We start from the raw sequence: 16,417 nt of genomic DNA, 5'->3' as shown, positions 1-16,417 counted from the left end.
CGTGCCAACTCAGTGAGCAGTGACCTGGCCTTGGGGGCTAGATTTGATGACTAACCTGGTAGGAGAGGCTGCCCTCAAGATGATCTCACAACACACACACAGACACACGTACATACACAAATACACATACTCACACACACACACCATCTCCAGTACACACTCAAATTTACTCTCTCCGATAAACACGTACACACCCGGGTGTGCACACTCTTCCACATACACAGCTTCTGCGCCATCACACTCAGGGAGGTGATAAAGACTGATCACGGTCATCAGTGCTGGGCTGCCCGGGCCAGTTCCTGCTGACCTGAACTAGCGGCTGTCTTCGTGAAGAATTCCGGGGAGTTCTCCAGTGAGTCCTCACCCAGTTTCTGAATCTTTTCAGTGTCCTACACTTGGGGGTTTTACAACCACGATTTCTTGGTAAACAGCAAAACATGTTTGCTCTCTGTGCGTTTCCGCAGTGAACCAAGTAATGAGTATGGGGCAGTTGGGGAGGCTGCAGAATGTCTGGTTGCATCACAAAGAGAGGTCGGTGATGTCACCGAGCGCATCACAGCGAGGACAGGTCAGCTGTGGCCCTGCAGCAGGGCTTGCTCTCTGTGCAGCCCCTCTGGGCTGCTGCTGCTCTCCCTGTTCCCACAAGTCCTGTCCATGTGGTGAACTCAAGGCCCTGGGGAGAGCAGGGAGCAGCCACTTGAAAGAATGTGCTGCTAAAATGTTATTTTCCTTTTTTTTAAAAAATGTGAGTGGACTGCTATTTATTCGGCCACTGATTAGCTGATTGAATTGGGCATGAACTCCTCCTTACACTCTTTTTTTCATTTTTTATCATTGTCTTTATTGAATCACCGTGAGAGCAGTTACAAAGTTTAGGTTCTATGTCGGGTCTAAGTCTCAGTCATGCAATGAAACACCGGTACCTTCACTAGTGCCCACTCTCCACTACCAAAATCCCCAATATACCCCCATCCCACACCCTCCCTATACCTATGGGGCAGATGATTTACACATTACTCTTTCTCTCTACTTTGATCACATTACTCTCTCTCTCTACTTTGATCACTTTGACCCAGCAATACCACTCCTGGGAATATATCCCAGAGAGGCAAAAATGTATAGTCGAAGTGACATCCGCACTTGTTTGTTCATTGCAGCACTCTTTACAATAGCCAGAAACTGGAAGAAACCTGAATGCCCAAGAACAGATGACTGGTTAAAGAAACTTTGGTACATCTACACAATGGAGTACTATGTAGCTGTTAGGAAAGATGAAGTCATGAACTTTACATACAAGTGGTACAATATGGAAAGTATCATGCTAAGCGAAATGAGTCAGAAAGAGAGGGATAGACATAGAAAGATTGCATTCATCTGGGGGATATAAAGTAACAAAATATGAGATTAGTACCCAAGAATAGCTGAGATCAGCACCAGGAGGATAGAGGCCAGCCAGGTATTCTAGAGGAAAGGGCAGTTCAGATAGAGAAGGGAGCACCAAATAAAGGGTGTTTGGAGGATCCTCCCAGGAGGGGAGATGCATGTCAAAAGTAGACTATGGACTGAACATGTTTGCCACTCAATGCCTCTTTTGCAGACCACAACAGCCAAAAGGAGAGAGAGAACACAGGGGATTGCCCTGCCACAGAGGCGGGGGGGATGGGGGCATGGGGGTGGGGGGGTTATTATCCATTGTGGTGGAAAATGGGCACTGGTGAAGGGATGGGTATCTGATCATTGTATAATTGAAACCCAAGCACAAAAAATTGTAAATCTACAACTGTACCTCATGGTGTTTCACTAATAAAAAAAAAAGATAGTAAAAAATTAAAAAAAAATTTAAATGGAAAAATTAAAAAAATTAAATATTTTAAAAATGAAATTAAATTTAAGAAAAAAAAGAAAATGGGAGTTTGTGGGGGCTGGGCGGCCAGGGCTCTGGGGGAAGAGCAGAGAGTGTTTATTGCGAAATAACTTATTCGTTACCACCCTCATTTTTTAAAATTATTATTAGTATTATTATTATTTCTTTTTGCTTTTTGGGTCACACCCGGTGATGCCCAGGGGTTCCTCCTGGCTCTGCACTCAGGAATTACTCCTGGTGGTGTTCAGAGGACCATTGGGGATGCTGTGAATCGAACCTTGCCGGCCACTTGCAAGGCAAATGCCCTGCCAGCTGTCATATCGCTCTAACCCCCAAATTTTTTTATTTTATAAAGTGTTTTACAATATTTGATTACATTCAATATTCAGACTCCAATCCCACCACCATTACACCTTCTCGCCACCATATTTCGCATAGTTCCATCCCAAACCCCAATCCCTGTCCCAAAGCAGAACTCAAAGAATCTATTCTCTTGTATTGCTTGATATGAAAAACTGCCAGGGCGCTGAAGTGATAGCACAGTGGGTAGGACGTTTGCCTTGCACGTGGTGAAACTGGGTTCGATTCCCAGCATCCTATATGGTCCCCTGAGCACCATTAGCCAGGGATAATTCCTGAGTGCAGAGCCAGGGGAAATTCCTGTGCATCGGCAGGTGTTACGCAAAAACAAACAACAACAAAAAAAAATCTCTGAAAATCCTATAAAAAAAGTATCCTTAGAGGAAAGAGTGTGTATTCTACCCAGGGGCCATTGAGCCCTTCAATAAGGATCAATAACATGTTGTAAAAGGTTGAACCTTGTGTGTGTGTATATATATATATATATATATATATGTATATATATACATATATAAAGTATATATGTGTGTGTATGTAAAAAATATATATATATTTCCCTCTAAGATTGGTTGCCTGCTACTTTGAATCCTGTCAAACGGGGTACAGTATTTTTGGAGTATGAGCTCCCGCATTTTTTTGCTTTTGGGATCACATCCAGTGGTGCTCAGGGCTGACTCCTGGCTCTGTGCTCAGGGATCACTCCTGGCAGGCTTCCAGGATGATCCAGGAATTGAAAGAGAGACAGCCTTGTGCGAGGGGAGTGTCCTGCTCTCTGGACTCTCCGTGTCCCCACACCAGGGTCCCTTTAGTTCCACAGCCTTTGTTTTTGGATCATACCTGGCACTACACAGGGGATACTCCTGGCTTTGCACTAAGGAATCACTCCTGGCGGTGCTTGGGGACCATATGGGATGCTGGGGATGCTGGGAATCGAACCAGGGTCAGCTGAGTGCAAGGCAAACTCCCTGCCCGCTGTGCTACGCTCCAGACCCTATTCTCATTTGCAAAGAGAAATTGAATCCAGAAAGGTTGAGCATGCAGGGCCTTGCACACACCCAATCTGGCTTTGATCTCCAAACGATGTAGACCCCTCTAAATACCGCTGGCTGTGGCCCCAAAATCAAGGGCGGGGGAGAAATCTTCCCTTTCAGTCATACTTAGCGCACCTGATAGCAGTGAGGAGACCATCTCCCAGGGATAAGGACACTGGCCGGGAAGAGGCCGCCGGCCCGAGGTCAGTGTGGCCAAGGTAGGGCTGGATCTGCACTGCATGGTGTTCCCTGATGCCCAGTCCCGGGGATTAAGGCTTAGTTTGGGCCTCAGCAGACACTGACCAGGGGCTGTGGGGGTTTGTCTGGTGGTGTTGGGTCTGCCTGAAGCTCTGTCCCCTCCTGCCTCCCGGTCCACAGAGCACCTACTGTGCCACCATGGTCCAGCTCTGTGAAGCCCTCGGCCGTTCTGTCCAGGTGGTGAACTTAGACCCCGCGGCGGAGCATTTCAACTATGATGTGATGGCTGGTGAGTCCAGGGCGCAGCCTTCCCTCTCCTTGGGGACCCTGAGGGAGTGAGTGCTGCCCCCTGCTTCTGGGGAGGCACAGAAGCTGAAAACTTCGTTCAGACTGATCCCTTGACTACTGCAATTTATTTGTTTTATTTTTTTTCTTTTATTGATGGGTGGGGTGGGGTTTGGGCCACACTCAGCTATGTTCAGTACTTCTGGACCTGTGCTCAGGAATCACTCCTGGTCAGGCTGAGCAACTATTTAAGGTGCCAAGGATTGAACCTGGGTTGTCCACAGGCAAGACAAGGGCAGTACCCGCTGTTCTATTCCTCAGGCCCCTGTTTGGTGTCTTTTTGTTTTTGTTTCTTGTTTTTTCTTTCTAGCCCCTGTTCAATTTTTTCGGATACAGTCACAGTTGTAATAATTACTAGTGAATGTAAATATTTTGGAATGGGCACTTATTTCCTGTTTATTCTATGCAGACATCCGGGAACTGATCAATGTGGATGATGTGATGGAGGAAGGCTCCCTGCGCTTCGGTCCCAATGGAGGACTGGTTTTTTGCATGGAGAACTTTGCCAATAACTTTGAGTGGCTGGAGAACTGCCTTGGCCATGTCGAGGATGACTACATCCTTTTTGACTGTCCAGGTAGCTCAGTAATTAGATTGTCACCTTCCCTGGGTTGTGCAGTTCTGTCCTTGGTGGGAGAAAGTGAAATTAGCATCTCATTTACTTTTATCCCAGATTCTTGGACAGTGGACAGTCATCCCATGAGGGACTGTGGAATGTCTTTTTGTTTTCTTCTGTTTGGGGGCCACATCTAGAGGTGCTGGGGGCTGGAGCTGTTCCTAACTCCATTATCAGGAGGTTGCTCCCAGTCCTGCTTGGGGGACCAAAGCATGCTGGGAACTGAGCCAGGCTTTCTGTATGCAGAGCATATGCTCAGCCTGTTGTTTCTTGGGCCCCAGGTCATGCAGCTTTATTATTATTATTATTATTATTATTAACATTAATATTATTATTTTGTTTTACGGGTCTCACCTGGCGATGCTCAGGAGTTACTCCTGGCTTTGCACTCAGGAATCACTCCTGGAAGTGCTCAGGGGACCATATGGGATGCTCAGAATCGAACCCGGGTCGGCTGCGTGCAAGGCAGATGCCCTACCTGCTGTGCTATCACTGCAGCTCTTGAAAGGTTTGCTTTAGAGCTAGAGAGACTGAAGGATGCGTAGGATGCTGCGGCAGACACAGGTTCAGTCCTTGGCACCATATATGGTTCCATGAGTACTAGTGGGTGTGGGCCAAAACCAAGGTTTTTTTTTTTTTTTTTTTTTTTTTTTTTTTTTTAGGACCATAGTACAGCAGCTAAAGCCCTTGCTTTGCTTTCTGCCAGCCCAAGTTTGGATCCCTGGTACCACATAGGATCCCCCAAGCACTGCCAGGAGTTATTTTTAGTACAGAGTCAGGAATCCTCCCAGAATACCAGTGGGTGTGGCCCAAACCTCCGCCCCTCAAAATAAGAGAATAAAAAATTGTTTTAAAATCTGTCATTGTCGGGGCTGGAGCTATGCGATAGCACAGCGGGTAGGACGTTTGCCTTGCACATGGCCGAGCCAGGTTCAAATCCCAGCATCGAATATTGTCCCCTGAGCACCGCCAGCAGTGGTTCCTGAGTGCAGATGCAGGAGTAACCCCTGAGCATCTCCGGGTGTGACCCAAAAAGCAAAATAATAATAATAATAATAATAATAGTAAATAAATAAATAAATGAAATCCCTGTGGCTGTCCTCCCGCTGTTCATTGATTTGCTTGAGCAGGCCCAGTAACTTCTCCATCGTGAGACTTGTTGTTACTGTCTTTGTCATATCGAATACGTCACAGGTAGCTTGACAGGCTTTGCCATGTGGTCAAGATCTTCTCGGTAGCTTGCCGGGCTCTCCGAGAGGGGCAGAGGAGTTGAACCCTGTTTGGCCGGGACTGCTGCGTGCATGGAAAATGCCCTACCACTGAGCTATCACTCCAGCCCGTTTTAAACTCATTTTTAATAATTGTAGTGCAACCAGCCAACATGGCCGACTCGGGTTCGATTCCTCTGCCCCTCCTAGAGAGCCCGGCAAGCTACCGAAGAGTATCACCTGCACAACAGAGCCTGGCAAGCTCCTCGTGACATATTCGATATGCCAAATACAGGAACAATTGTCACAATGGAGATGTTACTGGGCCTGCTCGAACAAATCGATGAGGCCCAGTGATGATGATGATGACAGTATATTTTCTTTGTATGCCCCTTTTATACATGTGCACCCAGAGTTGCTTAAAAAATTCCGTGGGGTGCAAGGTTAGCTGGTGTGATAGTACAATGGGTTTGGCGTTTGCCTTGCATGCAGCTGACCCGGAACCCCAGCATCCCATATGGTCCCCTGAGCACTGCCAGGAGTAATTCCTGAATTCAGTGCCAGAAGTAACCCCTGCGCATCGCCAGGTGTGACCCAAAATGAAAAACAAAATATTGGGGGACCCAGAGAGATACTACAGTAGGTAGGGCACTTGCCTTGAACACAGCTAAGGTGATCCCTGCTACCCTATATGGTTACTGGAGTCTGTCAACAGTCATCCCTGAGCACAGAATCAGGAATAAGCCCTGAGCACTATCAGGTTGTCCCCCACCCAAAAAAAAAACACAAAAATTGATTATAGTATAGGGCCTAGAGATATAGTGTGCTGGGGACATACTTTACATGTAGTGGGTCTTGCATGTAGTAGGCCTTGCATGTAGGACTCTGAGTAGCTTCGAGCCCTCCCAGAAGTTTCAGAGAGACCCTCAAGCATCCCCACGTGCGGCTTAAAACAAGCAAAATTGGATATATTACTTGTAGGGATTGACTTCCTTTAAAAAAATTTTGGGGGGGGGGCCGCGGGTGCCATATCTGATGATGCTCAGGGTTACTCCTAGCTCCTGTGCTCAGGAATTACTCCTGGCTATGCTCAAGGGACCCTATGGGATCGAACCCAGGTTGGCTGTGTGCAAGGCAAGTTCCCACCCTCTATACTATCTCTCAAGCCCCCAAAGACAGTTTCTGGGAAAAGTTTTTATCCCATAATTGAGGGTTGAATTTATTTCATGCTCATAATAAGCTTGTGTTCTTGGCGGTCAGATCGAGTTGTACACAAACCTGCACGTGATGAAACAGCTGGTTCAGCAGCTGGAACAGTGGGAGTTCCGAGTCTGTGGAGTGTTTCTTGTTGATTCTCAATTCATGGTGGAGTCGTTCAAGGTTTGAAACTATACCTGTCCTTGATTTTTAGTCTCCGGCACAAGCAGTGTACAAATACCTTTAGTCATAATCGTTTAATTGTTAACAGTTCATGAACTATACCCAGGAGTGACTTGAAACTTATGTTTGTTAAATTAATATGCTAAGAAGATGGCAGAGCACAGAGCCTGCATGTTTGAGGGCCTGAGTTTGCCCCTTGTTCACTGTTCAGTGTAGTTCCAGTGGTCCCAACTCTCAGCTGTCACCTTCAGGAGTCGTCCCAGGGCGGTGTCAGAAGTAAGTCCCAAGCACCACAGTAAGTCCCAAGAGGCTCCAAAACTAGAAAAAAAAAAGCTGGATGCTAGAGAGATAGTACAGTGGGTAGAGCTCTTGCCTTGCATGTGGCCAGTCTGGGTGTCATTCCTGCCATACTGCCACCGGGCCCCCGAGCCCCTCCAGGAGTGATCCTTGACCACAAAGCTCAGAGTACTACTGGGTATTCCCCAAAACTGAAAGGGAGGCCGTTTGGTTCTGTCTCCAGCACTCCAGGTGGTTCCCCAAGCTGCTGAGGAGTAATTCCTGAGTACAGAAGCAGAAGTGACCCCTTAGTAATATCAGGGGATTGTGTGACCCAGAAACCCAAAAGGAAACACCCATCAGGAGAGGTGGAGAGCGAGCATGAGAGAAGATAACGTTAAAGGGTCAGAAATAGTAAAGCGCTTCCCAAAAATAAATAAATAAGTAAATTTTAAAAAATGGGGGCTGGAGTGATAATATAGCCGGTAGAGCCTTGCATCCAGCCAATCCGGGTTCGATTCCTAGCATCCCTGAGCACCACTAGGAGTAATTTCTGAGTGCAAAGCTGGGAGTAACCCCTGTGCATTGCCAGTAATTACCCCCCCCCAAAAAAATAGTACAGGGCTTAAGGAGCTCGCCGTGATGTGGCCCCCCTGCTTTTAATCCCTGTCACTACATGTTTCCTCAGTGCTGAACTCAACCCCAGCTACCTCCTGAACACTTTAAAATATTGTTGAGTGGACAAGTGTGGTCACTACAGCTCGAGTTTCTCCTTCCCATCTCACCTTTAGAATCCTAAGGTCAACTTTTGGCCCAGCAGTCTTCTGTTCGGCCATGCCTGGCAGTGCTCAGGGCTCACTACTGGCGCTGGGCTGAGGAATCACTTAGGTAGTGCTCTGGGAACCCTGTGGAGTGCTGGGCTAGAACCTGGGCTGACCAGGCGCAAGGCAAGCGCCTTAAAGCCTGGACTCTTGCTCGGGCCCCAATCTTAGCGTTTGTCGTATTTAGGTGGGTTTTGTTCCAGTGGGGATCAGAAACCTTTTATGTGGACACTGTTGGTGACACTAATTCATTGTCCCTTTTCTGCTTCCCCTTTCAGCTTATTTCTGGCATCTTGGCAGCCTTGAGTGCTATGGTATCTCTAGAAATCCCGCAAGTTAACATCATGACCAAAATGGACCTGCTGAGTAAAAGAGCTGAAAAGGAAATTGAGAAGTAAGTTCACTATAATTAAGGTCTCCTTTGCAGTGCTGAACCTTTTTCGTTTCACTTCGATTGTCAGTCTACAAATTTAGTGTTTAGGATTCTTTCATTCACCAGTCTCTCATGTTTAAAGGTTTCTAGCTCCAGACATGTATTCGTTATTAGATGATTCTACAAGTAACTTCAGAAGCAAAAGATTCAATAAATTGACTAACGCCATATGTGGGCTGGTAAGACTTTGTATTTTTGTAATTTTTGGTGGTTGGGGGTTTGGGCCTCCTGTGCTGTGGGGCCTAGGGGCCACTCTGATTATTGGACCACCAGGCTAGTAGTGGTCAGTGCTGGGGCCCAGAGGGCCGTACCAGCAGTATTGGTTGCTTCCTGGCTATACACAGCAATGCTCAGGATGCCATCTGGCGCCAAGAATCAAGCCCTGTGCTAATCCCTGGGCTGATGAGTTTTGCAAGTGTTTGCGGTTATTGTGGGATGTTTTTAAGGTTTGGGGGCCACACCCGGTGGTGCTCAGTGGCTATTTCTCCCCTGTGCCTGGTGGACCATATGTGGTGCTGGGTGTTCAAACTGAGGTGTGCGGGGTGCAGGCCAGATGTAACCCCTGTCGTAGCTCTTCATCACCTCCCCCCGCACCTCCCTAGACCCATATTTTTTTTCATGGTCTTGTCACATGCTTACACACCCCCAGGCAGTGGCCACCATATGGACGGCACAGACCAGCGCATTTCTTTTTATACGGGAGCAGCATGTTGGGAGCGGTGGGCTGTCTGCTTCGAAGTTAGTATAGAAGTAGGGAGAGAGCTCAGTGAGCAGCACTACAGGCTTTGCAAACAAGGGGCCCAGGGTTCATCTCTGGCACCATATGGTCGCCACCAACGTCGTCTGGATGTGGCCTTCCCTCACCTCTGAAAAAAGTTGTCATTGGTTGTAGCAGAGAGGGCAGGAGGCCACACTGAGCAGTGGTCAGAGTTTTTTCTTGGCTCTGCCTCCAGAAATCATTCCTGGTGGGCTCACGGAGCATATGGGATGTGGGGGGGATCGAACCCGGGAGCATCCCTTGCCTACTTGCAAGGCAAGCGCCCACCTCAGTGTACTAGCTCTCCCGTCCCACAGCAGAGAAATTCTGCAATGTCTTTTTTTCCTGGCCACTTGGCACATCAGAATTGCCTGTACCCTTTTGAAATTCTCAGTGGTGGTTGAATGCAGATAAATTACAATAAAAGTAGTCCCAGTCTCTGTTTGGGGCTGGAGCGATAGCACTGCAGGTAGGGCGCTTGCCTTGCACGTGTCTGAACTGGATTTGATTCCTAGCATCCCATAGGTCCCCTGAGCACCACCAGGAGTTATTCCTGAGTGCATGAACCAGGAGTAACCCCTGTGCATCGCCGGCTGATACCCCCCCCCAAAAAAAAGTTTTTAGTTAAGTAATGTTGTAATGTTACTAGTGTTCCAATAGGTCAGAGGTCATAAAAAAATTAATGCTGATTTGCTATTGTTCTTTCTGCTCGTTCCTGCATAGGCATAGGTGTTTTTTTTTACATGAAAAGTTCATTAACTTTTTATTTTTTTTTAATTTTTTTTCTTTTTTTTATTAGTGAAAAACCATGAGGTACAGTTATAGGCTTACAAATTTTGTGCTTGGGTTTCAGTTATACAATGATCAAGTGCCCATCCCTCCACCAGTGCCCGTCATCCATCCCCACTGGTCCCAGCATCCCCCCATGCAACCCTCATCCCCCCCTCCCCCCCCGTCCCATCCTGCCTCTGTGGCAGGGTATTCCCCCTTGTTCTCTGTCTCTTCTTTTGGGTACTGTGTTTTGCAAGAGAGGCTTTGAGTGGCAATCATGTTTGGTCTATCGACTACTTTTAGCATGCTTCTCCCACCCTAGGAGGGCCCTCACAACACCCTTCATTTGGTGCTCTCTTCTCTATCTGAGCTTCCTTTTCACCTAGAGCCTGTGGCTGGCCTTCCATTCATGGAGCAAAATTCCTGGTACTAATCTCAGCCATTCCTGGGTGTTAATCTCCCTTTTTGTTGCTTTATGTTCCCCAGATGAATGCAATCTTTCTGTGTCTATCCCGCTCTTTCTGACTCATTTCGCTTAACATGATACTTTCCATGTAGTACCACTTGTATGTAAATTTCATAACTTCTTCTTTTCTAACAGCTACATAGTACTCCATTGTGTAAATGTACCAAAGTTTCTTTAACCAGTCATCTGTTCTTGGGCACTCAGGTTTTTTCCAGATTCTGGCTATTGTAAAGAGTGCTGCAATGAACAAACAATTGCAGATGTCACTTCGACTATACCTTTTTGCCTCTCTGGGATGTATTCCCAGGAGTGCTATAGCTGGGTCAAATGGCAGATCAAATTCTAATTTTTTGAGAGTCGTCCATACTGTTTTCCAAAATGATTGGACCAGCCGGCATTCCCACCAGCAGTGAAGGAGGGTCCCTTTCTCGCCACATCCGCGCCAGCACCGGTTGCTTTTGTTCTTGTGGATGTGGGCCAGTCTCTGTGGTGTGAAATGATATCTCATTGTGGTTTTGATCTGCATCTCTCTGATGATTAGTGATGTAGAGCATTTTCTCATGTGCCTTTTTGCCATTCGAATTTCTTCTTTGCGAAAGTTTCTGTTCATTTCCTCACCCCATTTTTTGATGGGGTTGGGTGATTTCTTCTTGTGGAGTTTAACCAGTACCTTGTATATCCTTGATATCAACCCCTTGTCGGATGTGTACTTGGTGAATATCCTTTCCCATTCTGTAGGCTGTCTTTGTATTTTGGTCAATGTTTCTTTTGAGGTGCAGAAGCTTCTCAGTTTAAGATAGTCCCATTTGTCTATCTCTGTTTTCACTTGCTCAGCCAGTGGCATGACATCTTTGAAGATACCATTATCTTCAATATCATGGAGAGTTTTACCGACTTTGTCTTCAATAAACATTATGGATTCTGGTCTGATGTTGAGGTCATAAATCCATTTTGATCTTACTTTTGTGCATGGTGTTAGGCACAGATCTGAGCCCACTTTTTTGCATGTAGCCGTCCAATTTTGCCAGCACAGTTTATTGAAGAGGCTTTCCCTGCTCCATTTCACTTTTCTTGCCCCCTTATCAAAAATTAGATGATTATATGTTTGGGAGGAAATGTCAGTATATTCAACTCTGTTCCATTGGTCTGCAGCTCTGCTTTTGTTCCAGTACCATGCTGTTTTAATTATTACTGCCTTGTGGTAGAGTTTGAAGTTAGGGAGGTTGATTCCTCCCATTTTCTTTTTCCCAAGAATTGCTTTAGCTATTCGTAGGGGCTTATTGTTCCATATAAATTTCAGGAGTGTTTGCTCCATTTCTTTGAAGAATGTCATGGGTATCCTTATAGGGACTGCATTGAATTTGTACAGTGCTTTGGGAAGTATTGCCATTTTGATGATGTTGATTCTCCCCATCCATGAACAGGGGATATTTTTCCATTTCCTCGTGTCCTCTTTTATTTCCTGAAGTAGCGTTTTGTAGTTTTCTTTGTACAGGTCCTTTACTTCCTTAGTTAAGCTGATTCCTAGATACTTGATTTTCTGGGGCACAATTGTGAATGGGATTGTTTTCTTGATGTCACTTGCTTCTCTTTCACTATTTGCGTATAGGAATGCCATGGATTTTTGGGTATTGATTTTATAGCCTGCCACTTTACTATACAAGCCTATTGTTTCTAGGAGTTTCTTGGTAGAGGTTTTAGGGTTCTCTAAGTATAGTATCATGTCATCTGCGAATAGTGGTACCAAAAAAGATTTTGAAGGTGAAATTGCAATGAATGTAAATAATTTTGTATATAACAAAGTAGCGATGATGGTCACAGCTGCTCTTGGATAATTTTTATTGATTTTGGGGAGCAAAAGGTATTGTAACATACAATTTTTTTCAAAGGAAAAATACATGTGAAAATTAAGTAAGATCATTATCTTACCTTCATCTTTTAGTTTTCGTACACTGAAAATTATTTGTACGATTAAAAGACTAAAAGTCACTTGATCACTTGATACCCCGGTACTCATCCATTTACTTGAGCGGGTGTCAGTAGCGTTTCTATTCATCCCTGTTGCGTGCTAGCGTAGCCCAATGGCATCTGCTCGTTCTAGGAATATGCAGAGACTCAAACCAATCATTCAGGGTGTTGACGAAGAAATCTGACCATCTTGTAGGTGGACGTCCACCTGGCGTTTTGACGTCCCGTGGAATCCAGTCAGTAATGGCTCTAGTCCAGCGGTCATCTCTAAATCTCATTAAGTGTCCACCCATCTGATTTTTGATGCCTTGGCAAATGAGATAGCGTCCCTAATTCTTTAGCGTTGATGGAGATTGGAACTCCGGATTCTATCTCTCATTTGAGTGAAGTGTGATACTCCAAGCATAGCTCTTTCGATTCCTCTTTGAGATACCCGAATAGCGTTTTCATCCTGTTTTCGAAGGGCCCAGGTCTCTGAGGCATATATTATTGTAGGAGCAAAAGTGGAATCAAAGAGATGTGCTCAGAGCTGAAGGTTCTTTGTCCTCTTAGTTATTTCTTCAATTCTCTTGAAGGCATTCCAAGCCACTCTCTTCCTCCTGCATAACTCAGGTGCCAGGTCATTCATCTTGTTGATTTCTCGACCTCGGTATATATAACTGTTGCATTCGGAGATGGTGGTTTTGTTGAGAGTGAATGGATGATCAGGAACAAGACTGTTTCTCACGAACATTGTCTTTGTGAGATTCTGTTGTAATCCGACCTTTCCACACTCACGGTCCAAGTCGGTCAGCATTTGTGCCACTTGGCTGATGTTTGGTGTTATTAGAATGAGGTTATCAGCAAAGCGGAGGTGGTGTAGTTGCCAACCATCTATCTTCACACCCATTCCTTCCCATTCCAGTTGTCGTATGATGTTCTCGAGGGTGGTACTGAAGAGTTTTGGTGAAATGGTATCACCCTGCTGAACCCCTCTCTTGACATGGATGATTACTTCTTTGTAGAATGGAGAGATCCTGGTAGTGAATCCATAATAGAGCTCATGGAGGATTATGATGTATTGAATTTCTATGCCCTGATTGACTAGGGCTTCAATGACTGCTTCCTTCTCAACAGAATCAAAAGCCTACTTTAAATCAATGAACGCCAGACAGAGCGGCACGTTGAACTCCTGAGAAACCTCAAGGAGCTTAGTTATCGTGTGGATATAGTCAATGCTGCTGAATCCTTTTTGGGACCCGGCTTGTTCACATAGTTGTCCTTCATCTAGTGTTCTGCCAATCCTATTCTGGATGACTTGAGTGAACAGTTTGTAGATGACAGACAATAGGCAGATTGGGCGATAGTTGCCAATGTTGTGGATGTCTCCCTTCTTTCATAGTAGTACGGTCTTTCTGGTTTTCCATTGGGATGGAACCTTGCATTCAGACAGGTAATATGTGAAGAGCTGAGCCAGTGTATTGATGAGTACTGACGGCAGGTTCTTCAGGTGCTCAGGTCTGATCTTGTCTGGGCGAGGTGCTCTTTGTTTCTTTACCGAAGAGATGGCATGTTGAATTTCGGAAGGGAGAACATTGGAAACGACATATCCATCATGCAGAATTTGGTATGTGGGCAAGTGGATGTGGCTATTAAAGAGGTCTGAGTAGAGGTCATGAATAATCTCCATTGCCCTTGTGGAAGATGTGATAGATCCATCAGGATGTCGGAGGGCAGTCATCTTGGTCTTGTAGTTGGTGAAGGACAGCGGGCATTACAAATGCTTTTCCTGGCTTCTGCCACATCTACCAGCACTGCTGCTCTCCTGTCTTTGAGGTCATCCTTGATCTCTTCTCTGCACTGTTTTGACAGCTCAGACATTTGCTTGCCATTGCCTGAGGCATGTGCCAAGCCACGTTGGCGAATAAGTTCAAGAGTGTTCGAATGAAGGCGGTTTTTTGTGGTTATCTCTCTCTTGGCATTCCTCGCACAATCCTGGAGGTGCTGAATCATTTGATCGTATTCCTCATCATTGTTGTCAATGATGGCATCTTCCCATGTTGCCACAACAGAGCCAAAGAGCTCCCAGTTGGTGGTCGTTCTGGGAGTTCTCTTCTTAAACTTTGCATTCTTTTCTCCCTGTTCTGTGAGGTAGAATTTTGCACGAGGGAGATGGTGGTCCGATCCCATTTGGAATTTTGCGACAACAGCAACATCGGTTAGGCAAAATCGTCCATTGAATATGATGTGGTCAATTTTGCTGTGGAACCGTCCACCAGGAGACTCCCATGTCCAACGTTTAGATTCAGCCTTTTGGAATTGTCAGTTACCATGGATGGTCTTGGTTGACATGATGAACTCAGACAGTCTGTCACCCTGTTCATTCCATTCTAGGCCATGGGTCCCAAAGTGGAGTTCATCGGCTGATCTTCTTGGTTCTATCTTGGCACTAAAATCACCAACAATGATCTTGTAGAAGGCGTGGTCTTCTTTATAGAACTTCTCCAGCTGCATGTAGAACTTCTCCATTTCTCCTTCACCATAACAGGATGTTGGTACATACACAACAAAGATAGAAACTGCTGGCAGTGATCCACGTCTATTCAAGTGTAATCATGCAATTCGGGTTGTTAGGCATTGGAATGAATCAATGCTCATGGCCAAGTTCGCCTTGACAAGGATACCGACACCACTGATGCCTCTTTTGTCACATGTTCCAAGGAACAGTTCTTCTCCAGTGTCAAAAACGGCATGGTGTGATTGATGCCTTCTATTTTTGGTCAGACCAATGATGTTCTACTTGATCTTTCACGCTTGTACCATCAGGTCCTCGATGGATATATCCGATGCCGGCATACGTGCATTGAAATTACAGACAATCATTTTTGTCTTTCTTCGTTTTGGCAGCCTAGTTCTGCCTTGAGATTTTGTCAGCCTCTCCTTCCACATCCTTCTCGACTCTTCCATATTTAGGGTAAGGGGAATGAGATCCATTTTTTTTTTTACTGGATTTGGCATATCGAATATACCACGGATAGTTTGTCAGGCTCTGCCATGTGGGTGGGATATTTAAGGTAGTCTGAAAAAATAAATAAACATAAATATAAGGTCGCCTGGCCGCAAATGCAAATGTGGCCCCACGCTCCTGGGAGCTTGGAGTGGTAATCACTGGATCCTGGCAGTTGTTGGGGTTACACGGCAGTTGATGGGTGTAACTTTCTAGCTACTGGAAGGTCCAGTCCCAAACCGTGCAGGCTTGGAGATCTCAGCCCCGCGTCCTGCACACCTGAGTTCCTCTGCCAGTTCCTTTATGCATATTCCTAGAATGAGCAGATGCCATTGGGCTACGCTAGCATGCAACAGGGCTGAATGGAAACGTTACTGACACCCACTCCAGTAATGGATGAGTAACGGGGTAGCAAGTGATGAAGTGATCAAGTGACTTTTAGTGTTTTAATTGTAGAAATAATTTTCAGTGTAGGAAAACTAAAAGATAAAGGTAAGATAATGATCTTACTTAATTTTCCCAGATATTTTTCCTTTAAAAAAATGAATGTTACAATACCTTTTGCTCCCCGAAATCAATAAAAATTATCCAATAGCAGCTGTGACCATCATTGCTACTTTCTTACATACAAATTTATTTAAATTCATTGCAATTTCACCTTCAAAATGCGTGAGGCTCATCCAAGCGTGTGGAGAGTGGTCTCAGCATGACTTTGGCCTGGTGCCTGAGGTCTTCAGCTGCTGGGCCCTGGTGTGGACAGTCAAGCACGGGGTAGGAGAATCTGCCTTGTTCTCTCCCGGGAGCTTGGTGAGATATTCAGGTGAGTATCGGTGATTCATTAAAAAGTAGAAAATTTAAGAAAAGAAATTTAAAATGGAAAAATTTAAAAAATAAATTTAAAAAATGAAATTAAATTTAAGAAAAGAAAAGAAAATGG

The 16,417-nt window shown here is 45.4% G+C and overlaps 1 protein-coding gene across 1 annotated transcript in view; it reads left to right on the top strand.

The window, feature by feature from the left end:
- The first annotated feature begins 3,651 nt into the window (after positions 1–3,651).
- Positions 3,652–16,417, top strand: part of LOC130016478 (GPN-loop GTPase 3-like) — a 41,449-nt gene continuing 28,683 nt past the window's right edge. Inside the window, 2 exon segments of the mRNA XM_056107188.1 lie at positions 3,652–3,742; positions 4,208–4,375. Of these exon segments, the coding sequence (XP_055963163.1) occupies positions 3,652–3,742; positions 4,208–4,375 (259 nt within the window).

The sequence above is a fragment of the Sorex fumeus genome, unplaced genomic scaffold (assembly GCF_029834395.1).
Source record: "Sorex fumeus unplaced genomic scaffold, SorFum_2.1 ptg000155l, whole genome shotgun sequence".
Classification (NCBI taxonomy): domain Eukaryota; kingdom Metazoa; phylum Chordata; class Mammalia; order Eulipotyphla; family Soricidae; genus Sorex; species Sorex fumeus.
Note: the sequence above shows the minus strand (reverse complement) of the source record. Positions and strands in the feature narration are given on the sequence as shown.